This window comes from Nuphar pumila, chromosome 15, assembly GCF_984573655.1.
Source record: "Nuphar pumila chromosome 15, dmNupPumi1.hap1.1, whole genome shotgun sequence".
Taxonomy (NCBI): domain Eukaryota; kingdom Viridiplantae; phylum Streptophyta; class Magnoliopsida; order Nymphaeales; family Nymphaeaceae; genus Nuphar; species Nuphar pumila.
The window spans coordinates 20,922,909-20,936,151 of NC_143263.1; the positions used below are offsets into that span (position 1 = coordinate 20,922,909).

The window sequence follows — 13,243 nt, forward strand, 5'->3', positions numbered from 1 at the left end:
TCAACATTCAAGCGTCTCATCTGCCTTACCTCCACGGCCGTGCAATTTGATCCTCCTAGCCTTTTAGAGGATACAGTGGTGATTGATCCTTCTGTTCACTTGCCAAATGGATCTTGACATTAGCACATCATCAGAGCAGGCGGATTTGTTCATGGGTCCCATGCATTTAGATTGGAGGATTGCACCGGAAAACACTCTCACAAATGGCCTATACCTTTACTGTGGACAGATGCAAGGTTTTGACTGGATCACCAATCATGCATCAGTTTTTCCGACTTCAGACTCCATGTTTCCATTCTTCAAATGAAATATGGGACACGGAGAGCTGATAATTGTTCGGATCTGGCACTGCTGGATACAAAAAAAATACCTCATCAGAGGACACTAAAACCAAGAGTAGTATAGAGCTACTCATACATAAGCAATGAATGGTACTTGCCATTGCTGATCAAATGCCCAACAATTATGAAAGCTAAAGGCACTGCCAAGCATCAATAATCTGTCAAAAAATAATATAATTACATCCAGACTGTACATATCATAAAATCGGTTTTACGGGAGCTATCAACCACTCAGCAAAACATATGGTTTAATTTGAAGAATCAGATTATTAATTACAGCACACAGCAGTAAAAGTGTCACTGTTGACCAATTTACTCATTCCAATGGTTGGTCAAGACCCCGCACTCAATTTTCTGTCTAACGAACCCTGAACTCCAATAAAATGGAGAGCACAAAAGACTAATGGGAAAGATGACTTTTGCTTGGAGGGACATACGACAGCTGCAGAAACTTCAAAGTTGACATGATTTAGTGTCGGAAACGAATGACAATGCATGAGATATCATCCTTGCTCTTTCTGTTCAGTGCCTCAGTGGTCAAGCGCTTTGCTGCAGTTTGAGGATCTTTAATTGGCCTGACCAGGTTAACAGCCTCTTGGTTTTCAATAACCTGAATCAAATTGAGAAAAAACGAACAAATTGTCATGATCTCTCTATTACTAAATCTATTGGTAAAGACATCTATACAGTAACAGAAACCAAAATAATCGCTGAAGAACATGCCCATGTAAAATGGTATTTTCATCAGAACACAGATATAATGGGGGGCAAGGATGAACATATCCAATTGAAAGAAAAATGTGTGCCTAGCATTAATGGTGATATTAAACCATACAGTAAAATAAGAAAAATCTTTGTGATTATTATTTGGTTGATAAACCACTAACTCAAAAGAGCGATAAGGACTCAATGCGTCAAAATACCATATGCTTGGTGTGGGGTCCTTACTATTGAAGAAACAACTTTTCCATGCCTCCCTTCTTTTATCTTTTTTTCCTTTTTCCTCTTATTTAACACATTCACAAGCAACCAATTCAAGAGTTTTTTTTAATCATCCAATAGCCACTCAAAAGCTTTGTTCATACAAAAAGAGAAGAGGGGAAAACTGACATAGAAAGTTGAAGAATTAACAACATATTCTGCCTGTAAAATCCTGCAAAATTTACTACAAAAGGCAAATTAAAAAATTTGTTTTATATTATTTAGGAAATTTCTAATTATCCAAATTTAAGTAAAACATTATTTATTTTCTAATAATTATGAACTCTCCCCAAGTGATCTCTTTGATGGAGCTTCAAAAATTTCATTATTATGTCATATAATCGAAAAGAAAAAGTGAATAACCAAGTACAACCCTCCCTCTTGAAATCATCAATTGCGAAAACCACACATGGGTGACAAGTCATTTGAAGCAACACGAACACACACACATGGGGATAAAAGACAAGCTGTCTGTCTGTTTGATGTGGGATGTGGGGCCATGTTTGGTGGAATGTGCGTGTGCGTGTGCGTGTGCGTGTGCATGTGCGTGTGCGTGTGTGTGTGCGTGTGCGTGTGCGTGTGCGTGTGCGTGTGCGTGTGCGTGTGCGTGTGCGTGTGCGTGTGCGTGTGCGTGTGCGTGTCATCTTGCTGGATGTCTCCCAAAGACGCTGAGCTTTTAGATTCAGAGTATTCAATCTTGAATCACTTGCAAACATCCTCTATAAACCACACACACACACACAGAGTTTGTGCTGCTCCATTGTCATTTGCATTTAATTGCTTCACTCATGCAAGTGATATAGTTGTTGCCTGTCACAAAGATACCAGCACTTAGGTGTACGTGACTTGTAAAGGTGACACTAATTGGGCAAAATCTTCAAAAGTATGACATGGTGACACAGATATATAATATGTTTTTATTTATGTATTTTATTTATTTATTTATTTATATAAGTGTTTTATATTAATATGAAATATTTGTATTGTTTATTTAAAAAGTTTTTTAATTAAGTATTTATGAAACTAAAACATTTTATATAGCCCACTTACAAGGGCATTTTTGCAACATTTATTGAGATGCTCTAATGATGTGAATGATAAAAACAAAAGAAAAGAATATGACATGTCATACCCTTTTTGGAATTCTTTTTCTCTCTGGCACTTCATTGTTTTTTACTCTCTTTCTCAACCAACTTGTTTTTGAACTGACACAGAGTCCGACACTTGGACCGTGACGTGTACCAAATCATGTTGGACTTCTTGTCCAAGCATGTCATCCGTGACACAAGGTTATTTCTGCATGTCACTGTGACATGGGTTGTTATCAAGGCAACAAAGCAAGCAACTTGGTAATCACGGTCTCTTTTTAATCTAACAAATTTCTATCACCAATTACTAAACTTCATGTTGTAAAAAGCTGTTATGTCTTAAACTGAAAATTTGACTTGAGGCTTCAAAAATTAGTGCTAAGGTTACCCAAGATTGAGTGCAATTATCCCAGGTGAACTTAATTCAATAAAATGAATAAATAAGCACTATATGGACAGTATACGAATCTGCAAGTAGAGAAGAATAGGTGCAATCGCAGCTCAAGCTGAGCCAGTCAAAGGCCAGCAACATTACATAAAGATAAACAGACAACTAAAGACCAATAAGTGACTAATTTTCAGCTAAGGCCATTGAAGCGATGAAATAATTTCAATAATTACCAAACACAATAGTGTTTGAATAACAGCATTCAGTAAATATTCTTTCCTAATAACAAAGTGAGAAGGATTTGGGAAAGCCATGGTACACTCAATGCATTCTTTCCTAAACATAACTTGCAAAGACAATTGTCATGTTTGAGGTCATAGTGATGACATCAAATAGTCTTGAAAACAGAAACTAAATCCAGATAACAGGAGACCCAAAGGGGTTTGGTGCAATGGGATGGGGCCTAGGCCGTTAGGCAGGCGGTCTAGGTTCAAATCCCATGGGCGGCACCCCTTGCGTAAGCCGAAGTGTGGCGACTACCTGGGGGCAAGAGGTAAGCCCATGGAGTTTTACGTTGCCAGGACAGTGATCTTAAGAACGGCAGGCAGAGCCAGTATGGCTAGGTCTCTGATGATGGGGTGGTTTCTCCGTGTAAATATCAAAAAAAAAAATCCAGATAACAGGCATGAATGGCACCACCTTGTTTAGTATTCAGAGTGCTCAAGTTGCCTGCTTAAATTATAAAACTTGCAAGAAAGTCTAACTGCAGCAAGAGCATAAGAAACTTAAAGTTTCTTATAAACTCTGCTTCATAGAAGAAATAGTCAGTGGTTCTCCAGGGAAACATGTTGGTCAGTTCATGTGGTCTCTTTAACCTAAGTAAAGGTAATACACATTCAGTTCAAAACGGACAACTTGGTGATTGATGCATAAACCTAATACTGATATTGGACTTCCTGCAGTACACAGATTACAGTTTCAATTCTTGAATATCTCTATGATTTGTAAGAATGTGCAAAATCAAGATGGTAGATTGTAGGGGAAGTTCAAACATGGTAGAAGTACTGAGAATTTATTGATGAACAGAAGTAGCAATAAACACTTCTATCAAAAGAATCCCAAATATCAGAACCAACACAGAAAGACAAAGAAGATTGCACAGGAATTAGAAGGCAAACAAGAAAGCTGAAAATGCTTGAGACACATGAGAAGAATGATAACAATCTCAGACATAAAGGTCATCATGACAAAAATGTTAAGGAAGACACGGCTAATGCTCTTATATAAATGAATGTTACATGGAATGTGAAAGAATAATGGTTTCTGCCCTCATCTCTTTCCTTCTCCTCTCTCTTTCTCCTTCTTCCTCTTCTCCTTCTCTAATGATATCTTTTTCTTCCTATTTTTCCTTTCTCTTCAAATATTTTAAAAAGTGCAGATTCAAACTATGTAAGATGATACCAGAGAGAGATCCGTTACTCTAAAGCATGAGGCACAGTACCTAAGACCTTCACACATGACATTAGTAAGGGCTCAACGAGTGGCAGTTAGGAGACCTCCTTTGACATCGGGACATTAGCTTAAGGATGATTTTTAGAAGCAAGAATCCGGAGATTTGGTGCAGGTATGAGATAGTTATTGGCTTCATATTTTTCTACCACCAGTCCTATTTTTGGATTGTTGGGGTTAAGAAGTCTTAGAACCCTTAAGAACCCTAAGATAGTGGTTTCATGTGAAATAGAGGAGTTAGATTTGTTTTTTGTGAATGCCAAGGTGGGTGGCAAGCTTGATTAGAGGGACTGAGTACTATGGAGCAGCGTGTATGCTTGAAAAGGGGTATAACATATACCCTGAACCGAAATTTAAGATGTTTGTGTTAAAAGGAGAAGTGTGATACTCTAACAAATGAAGTATATAGAAGAAAAAAATCTATAGTTAGAGATGATAAAGGAGGTCTCATGTGAAGAGCTCAATGGCTCCCAGAAATGTAGACAGATCCCAACCTAAAAGTGGAAAATTAAATGGACGACAGAAATGGTGGCTGTTACCAGAGAAGTTTGGGATCCAAATGATTTGAACACAATGATAGAAATGATGTAGTGAAACTGGCATGTTTTAGAGAGGATATCAGAAACCAAGAATGCCGTATGGGGAAAAAAAGTGCAGCTTCTACTTGTGCTAGAAAAACTGAATATATGGTATAGATGAGAAAGGCAGGTCGAAGTTTGTCTATCGGAGTAAAATATGGCACACAGAACTTCCAAAGACAAATAAATTTATTCATCAAGATTAGAAACTTCTTAAGAAAAGGGGGTTGAGAATGAACCAGGGATCCTATCTAGTTCAAGGTAAATGTCCACATCCACTTTGGTGACCATAGCTCATTCCTCTCATACATCTCTAGGTAATTGTTTTTTCTCTTATCCACTTTTTGGAAATGGATAATTGACTCGAGTGCCACAAACCATATGATAAAGAAAAAGAGACATTTTTCCATCATATGTCTCATGTCCTACTAGTGATCCTATTTATTAAATTGGCCTACATCTATACTCGGAAAGGGAAATGTTACCACTTCTAGATTTAATTTATCCTCAATTTTGAATGTTCCTATATTACCTACAAACCTGCTTTCTGTGAGTTTCTTGACAAAAACCTTTAACTGCTCAATAACCTTTATCTCTAACTACTATCTCATGAGAATCTTGATTTCTCTGTTTAGAAATCGTGATTCCCTTAGGAATCCTGATTCCTATGCTTGTACAATTTTTTATGTTGCTTCATAAATGATTCTCCATACAGCTTCCTATTCACTACCTACTTTTCAAATTCTTTAAGAATTTGAAATGACTGCTTCTCAATTCAGATTCCTGCACCACTTCCTGATTCTGATTTATGCACTCACAACTATGATACTAGCACTTATCAGCAAAGTGGAGTTGCTGAGAGGAATGACAGACATTTACTTGAAATCATTAGGACACTTTTGATAGCGAGAGATGTACCAAAATGTCGTTTCAGGGATGCATTTTTTATGGTAGCCTATCTAATTAATAAAATGCCTAGTGATGTCTTATATGGAAAGACTCCTTTTGCCATGTTGAACCATAAAACCAAAATGTTTTGTGTGGTTCCAAGAGTATTTGGATGCATGTGTTACATTCATATTTTCTGCCAATACAAAGATAAGATAGATTCTACAACAATTAAATCACCAAGATATTCTCTCACTCAAAAGGAGTATAAGTGTTATGACCCAGTCAAAAGAAGGAGATATGTGACTACGGATGTCTTATTATTTGAGAACAAAACCTATTTTGTAATGAAGGTAGACCCAACTACATGCTTACTTTTAGTTCCTGTTGCATGTCTAGAGAGTACCATGGAAAGAGTGGATGATAAGAATTTCCAGGAGTGGAGAATGTAAGAGAGAGAGAGAGAGAAAAGAAAAGTTGTGATGCCTAAATTCATAACTACCTATCAATGATATTCTTCAAGAACTAGATCTTCATGCTGCACAAAATGGAGAGATTGCAATTAATCCGTCTGTCACTTTTATAGATCTTGACTTGCCTATTTCTCTTGGAAAAGAAAAAAGACCATGTACTCATTTTTTATGACACTCTGTATCCTATAGTTTCACTTCTAGGGTCATCAAAGATTTGTGGTTAACTCTAAGTGAAATCCAATTCCTAGGAATGTGAAAGAGGAAATGAAGAATATTAGTGGAGACAGGCTATGCATAATGAGATGAAAGAATTGAAGAAGAATCATATATGGAAGATAACTTCTTTACCGACAGGAAGAAAATCATTAGGGAATGAATGGGTACAACTCTTAAGTTTAAGGCAGTTGAATCTGTTGAGAGATATAAGGTGAGAGTACTGGCCAAGGACTACAATCAAATCTATGAGAAAGATTACCATGAAAATTTTGCTCCTGTAGCTAAACCAACTTAATAAGAGTGTTTATAAATTTGGTTGCACATAGAGAGTGAAGCCTTCAATAATTGGAGTAAAAAATGCTTTATTTCATGGTAATCTAGATGAACATATCTACATGTCATTCCTCCTAGTTTTATTTTATCATGCGATGATAATAAAGTGCAAATTGAATAAAGTTACATACAGGCTCAAGCAATCTCCAAGAGCTTTGGTTTAAGAGATTTAGCATGGAAATCATTTAGTTTAGCTATTGAAAGAGTGGCAATGATCATACTTTGTTTGTCAAGAGATGTAAAAGAACATCTATATTAATAATGTGTATGATGATATTGTGATCATAGATAACAACATTGAGGAAATCCAAAAAACAAGACATATCTACATGAAGTCTTTGGCACAAACGATCTTGGACCCCTTAGAAATACTTGTTTAAGGAATTTTTTTTTATCCCAAAAGAAATATGCATTGAATCTGTTGAAAGAGACCAGACAGATTGTGTTTAAGAGCATTTGATAGCCCAATGGAACAAAATCACAAAATTGAGTCTAAGTGATAGTGAAAAGTTTGAAGATGTGGGGAGATATTAGAGACTTGTGGGTGAGATCATTCATTTGACTATCAGTAAGTGCAGTCATCCAATATATGATTGCTCCTACAACTATACATATGTGATTAGAATGGACATGTCTCATTAAAGTTGTTCATACATGTTTGTATTAAGGGTATTTCTATCCCATTATGATTGTATTGGGAGGAATTGTTACATGTGTACTTGTGAGGCATACCCATTCAACCTTTTTCATTGGGCTACATATTTCTAATTTTTAGGGCTATTTATAAAACTTTATTACTATTGGATATATTTTTGGCTTTTTCTGTAGCAATATTTATTTAAACCATGTTCTCCAACTTCTTTGCAATAGGTTGTTTACATATCTCAGACTTTAATTATCCATGATAATTCTTCTTTACAACATTCATCTGACACATGATGAACACGTCTAATACTATGAAAAAGGTTGAATGTGTATGTCTTTCATAATCTCCCCTCTTATATAGTGATAATAGGAAGCTGTTTGAATCAGGAAAGATGCTGATTAACAGAAGAATGTGCAAAGCCTTTAAATTTTCAAAAGAGCTTACCTTCCACAAGCCATCACTAGCCAATATAACAAACTCAACACCCGAGTGCAACTGCATTTGTTTCACATCAGGCTCTGAACTTAAATGTGCTTTAAGGTTTTGATCACCAAATGCACGTGCAACTGCAAGCTGACCATTGACCCTTGGAACGTCTCCTGAATTTTTTTTGCCAAAGTACCCCAAGTTGATGAATATAACCTTATATCAACAAATTAATAGAGATTTTATTGTATCTCAAAAAAGAGAAAAAATTATACCTGGAAGAATGGTCACAAAACCACCTTGCTTTTCTATTCTTTTCCTCTCAACATGTGGTTCATGGTCAACAGTGAGCTGATCAGCCAAGCCCTTATTGCATAGAACAGCTCTAGAATCACCTATATTAGCTATTAGTAGTACCATACCATCAATTACAATTGCAGTAACTGCAGTGGATCCACCAGGCCCTAACCGTGTAGGATTTTCTAATATGTACTTGTCTGTGTGGTGGTAGGCACTCTTGATAGATGCAATGGGATCCTTCCAAAAGTTGGGCTGCATTACAGGAAGAAGACAAGTCTAATAAGAATATCACTTCCAACAGCCTCAGTAGATAATCTCACGAGATTTGAAGAGTGAGTCTTGAAATGAAAGGATCAATTATTTTATACGATGGAGGCACTTTACCAGCAATTGACTTGTTAAAAAATCATAAAATTAATGTTTATCAGAAAACAGCTTTCAACAACAATTGAAAGTAATTCTTATATCTAGGTTTAAACCAGGGTTACCGGAAGCGCCTAGCTAAAAGGGGAAGCGCGCTTCCCCGAAGCGCGCTTCGGAAGCGCGGAACGTCGCGCTTCCGAAGCGTGGGGGGAAGCGTCTCCCTTTTTTGGGAAGCGCGCTTCCCTTTAATGGGGGACGCGTTTCCCTTTAATGGGGGACGCGCTTCCCTTTAATGGGAAGCGCGCTTCCCCCTCGCTTCCCCCACGCTTCCCCCTCGCTTCCCCCACGCTTCCCCTGTTTTTTTCAATTTTTTTGTATTTTTTATTTTTTGTTTTTGTTTTTTTCGCTTCCCCCTCGCTTCCGAGACGCTTCCTGTGTCGCTTCCGAGACGCTTCCTAGGTCGCTTCCGAGACACTTCCCGAATCGCTCCTAAGTGGTCCCACGCTTCCCCGCTTCCTAAAATTTTGAAAGTGCCTCGCTTCCCGCTCCCGCTTCCCGTATCGCTTCCCGCTCCCGCTTCCTCAACTGGCAACCATGGTTTAAACCATAATTACCAAAAGCTTTTGAAAATCTCGAAAGCTCAATTCCCAAGAAACTTGCTTCCAAATAGTGATTTCTTCCACGCTTTCTAAACTTTATAAGGTCACCTTCAAAAAATAAAAATATTTTTTCTTCAATACAAAACTTTGAACTTCCTTGATGTTGAAAATGCACCTTCATGTTAGAAAAAATGCATTTTCAATTATATTTTATTGTAAAACCTACATAGATGATGGGCATTTTGCATTTAAGAAAAAACACAAGCTTTTATCTACTTTTTATATTATGTTCTACATGTTCCCATTGTCATTTGTCACTTATTTTTTATATTTACACGGAGAAACCATCCCCAGGACCAGAGATCTAGCCACGGTGACTTTGCCTGCCGTATAAAACTCTGTGGGCTTATCCCTTGCCCCTGGGGAGTCGCCATGCTTCAGCTTGCTTGCCTTTTTTCTTCTTAAATACTTCATGCTATTCCTCAACCACTCCACACTTCATGCATCACTTCTCACATCCACCTCTTACTCCGGTAACTGTGATATGAACATCATAGAGCTATATGTGGCAGTTAGTGCAATCAAAGAAGAAGATTGGAAAATCATAGAGTTCTGATCCTTTGTTTTCCCTGTTCTCATTACAATAAATGATTTATAATGATAGGAAAAAAAAATCCATTTTCAGATATAATAGTTAACTAAGATGATAAAGCATGAGAAAGGAGGACGCACACATTATATGTTATCCTTGTTGTTGGTCAAAACCATGTTACAAGAATACAGTGTAAACAACTAAGGAATAAAAGTGGACTGCAGTTAAACTATCAATATTATAAAAAAAGATACCTCTTGTAAAATTTTGTTGAACAAGTTGGCCTGAAGATAACTAGGAACACTATCTCCGAGATGGCCGTCAAAAATTGCAAACAAACCAAGCTCATGGTTGTTTACAACCCTGTATTCTGCAACATGATAATCCTCCATATCATGACCTGCTTTTCCTTCAACCAGATGGAAGCCATGTTTTATTCTGTTACTTGAATATTTGCTTTTCCCTTTTCCAGTGTCAGATGATGATGAATTCAAACATCTAGTAGTCTTCAACCAGTGAAATGGAAAAAGTAAAAAAAAAAATAATATAAAAAAATAAGATCAAGGAAACACTTCATGGACAGGATAAATTTGTTATAAGCTCAATACCTAAACCAACAAACAAGAACATATTATGACAAAAAGTACGATCCAGAGTACTTATAGAAGATTCTTCCTCTTCATGGGGTTTGTTTGAAAACCAAAAATATGTTGTTCCTTTCCCTTTCTTTTTTCCCAAGAGGTCTGAATTAAAGAAAAAATAGACCCAAAAAAATAGCCATCACCCAAGAAAACAAATTGAACCGACTTTTTCACGACTGAAATAAGGACCATTAGGAACCAAAAAGTGAAGAAAAGAAGTAATAGCAAAAGCATCTTTTGAAAAAAACACTACTATGATGGAGAAAAAAAGTAGTTATGGATTTAAGACCATCAATAACTAAAGAAAAAAAGAAGGAACATTCCAGAAAACCATAAGCTTTTATTAGGATAAAGTAACAAAAAAGGAACAATCAGATCTCAAAGATCACCAAAACATCAGAAAAAGGTATTTCTCAAACACCCAATACGATACCAAAGTAGTTGTCGAAACAGAGCGAAGTAAATTTATGATCACCAGAAGTCAACACTGAATATTAAGATTCTATTTTCCATCGAAACCCAGAAAGGAACACTTCTCAGAAAAACACAGTTAATTCCATTAAAAAACAACAAAGAATTAACTTCCAAAGAGAGATGATAAGTTAATTAAGAATCGAGAGAGAGAAAGAGAGAGAGATTCCAACGATATCCCATGATTAGTATGCTGAGAAAAATATTGTAACAAAACGAACACCATCACAAACCCGGATAAGAGAATTCTACCAAAGACGCGTTTTAATTATGATAAAAAAGGAAGACTGCACCAACAAAAAGAGTACCTAACATACAAAAACACCCAATGATGAAAAAATAGAAGTAATCTTACAAAAGACTCTAAAACGCCATCAGAAACTAAAAACAAGGGCCCCAAAAGGATTTAAAAAAACCACTTAAACCATCAAGAAAATGAAAGAGCGACTAGAGGAAAAACAGAGAAGCCCAACAAAACTAAAGAAAAAAAAAACTTTCTAAAGGCTTCCCACAATGAATACTATGATATACTGAAAGAAAAATGAGTGCCCACAAAAAATAGATGAAGAAAAGAGGGTGTAAAAGAACACTTCTGCACCTTGATCATATTGAAAAAGGATTGCCTCTCCATCTTGGTAACATAAAGACTCACGAAGCGAAAACCGAACTCTGAGATTTGTGAGACGCTCGTCGGCTCCGATTTAAGAAGGAAGAAGAGGAACGCGGAGCACTCCAATATTGTAAGAGTACCATCGAACGAGGAATGTGAACAAAGTACGTGTTTGTTCCACAAGTGGGCTCGAAAATCGTGGCAGATAGTCCCCACCTCCCCATGCTGCCGCTGAGCTTCTTCGAAGCTTCACAATTTATGTATGCGTTTGACCATCCCTCTCTTTCTCCCTCTACTTTCTTATGCTCTCTCTCTCCTTTTCCAAGCATCTAGTTCCCACTTTCTATTTTCTACGCGCAAAACTAATTCCACAAGACTGACCAGAAAGAAACCATTGTTTGTGGGGCCCACATTCCCGCATCCCCGAACTGCCCCCCCCTCCTATCACAGTGTGTGACCATCACCTCAATAAATCTTAAATTCTTTCAGAATACTTAACACTTCACATCTGCATGCGTGCGTGCGTGCGTGTGTTCAGTTGCGCTCAATTGAGTGGACCTGACTTCTTAGTTCTTACCATTGACATCAAATCAAGCAAGTCTTAAGTGTACACAAGTGAACTAGAATGGCCTGATGTTAGGCCAGGACAAGCAAGAAGCTGTGTAGGTTATACCTAAAGTAGGCTGGTTACTACACCCATATGGATTATATACCTAGTTTGGAACTTGGTTGACTTAACCTAGACTTGGATGACAGGCTTGAGTCTTGACTTCATGATGAGACCATCTGCGTTCAGGTTTGGTGCTTCTTACCTGTATCTGGATCTGAACATGGTTGCCAACCTGATTAATATGATAGGGATAAACTTGGTTAGGATGGTTCTTTTGAGTATGACCTGCTTACAGCCAGAATTTGATTGATGTGTATCAAGTCTGGGCTCTTTGCAGTAAGATTTGGCTGCACATACTTGTCTTCATAGGCCAAGCTGGGGGGGGGGGGGGGCAGTTAAAAAAAATAAAAATTTAAAAGCCCAGCCCTGATTCTATGTTAAATAGATTTTTATCCATTTTTGTAGCCCAGTCCTGACTGCAGCAAATAGTTTGATTTGTCCATATGAAATAGTTTTTTATTAATAATTGTAGCCATTTTTTATTTTATCTCAAAAAAAAAAATTTTTTTTTTTTTTTTGGGGGGGGGGGGGGGGGGGCTGCCCCCGAACCCCAGACTATCACACCATTTTTTTTGTTTTTTTGCTGCACCCCTGTTTGCCCGCCCCCACCGCTCACATGAATCCTATCTACGCCCGTGCTTGTCTTGATGCAGGAAACAAGTGACCGCTATCTAAATGTTGTTATTCTTGACTCTGAGGAGCGAAACGTGTCCAACCCGAATGTTACATAAACAAAATGCCTTTTCAGACTTTGGTCAAGTCAACATATGGCAAGCTGTGACAAGGACATTAATTTCATTTACGTCGCTATGTAGAGGGGAAAGGGATGCATAATTTATTATTTTTTATAATTCCTAATCTTTTTTAATAATATTTTAATTAACTTTATAATACATCAAAATAGCAAAAAAAAAAATTTTAATGAATTACAAATAGAAATTCCTTGTTCTTGTTTTCTATTCTTCGAAAAAAGTGTGAATTCATGCTCTCGTACTTGTATCGAGTAACGGTTGGTATCTGTGCCTTCATGACACAGATGACAAGGCCCAAGTAGGGTATCAACGGGTAGAGTTTAGTTCCAGACTTTGACCAGATGTTCAGGTATAATATCAGATCGTACTTGAGTTTAA

At 37.2% G+C, this 13,243-nt stretch overlaps 1 protein-coding gene across 1 annotated transcript; it reads right to left on the minus strand.

Annotated features, from left to right (window-relative positions):
• Positions 1-463: 463 nt before the first annotated feature.
• On the minus strand, positions 464-11,588 carry LOC149814754 (putative protein phosphatase 2C 44). Its single transcript, XM_089989993.1, has 5 exons — positions 11,432-11,588; positions 9,976-10,227; positions 8,143-8,419; positions 7,886-8,040; positions 464-951 (listed from the first exon to the last, which is right to left on the minus strand). The coding sequence occupies exons 1-5, from the start codon at positions 11,462-11,464 to the stop codon at positions 811-813; spliced, it is 858 nt and encodes a 285-aa protein (XP_089846119.1). The 5' UTR covers positions 11,465-11,588; the 3' UTR covers positions 464-810.
• Positions 11,589-13,243: the final 1,655 nt, after the last annotated feature.

Excerpts from the sequence above, each read along its gene's own strand:
- LOC149814754 (XM_089989993.1), bottom strand. The coding sequence starts at position 11,464 with ATGGAGAGGCAATCCTTTTTCAATATGATCAAG. Across the intron at positions 10,228-11,431 it reads CCTTTTTCAATATGATCAAG|ACTACTAGATGTTTGAATTC; the intron begins GTGCAGAAGTGT and ends CACTGGTTGAAG. Across the intron at positions 8,041-8,142 it reads TTTTGTGACCATTCTTCCAG|GAGACGTTCCAAGGGTCAAT; the intron begins GTATAATTTTTT and ends AAAAAAATTCAG.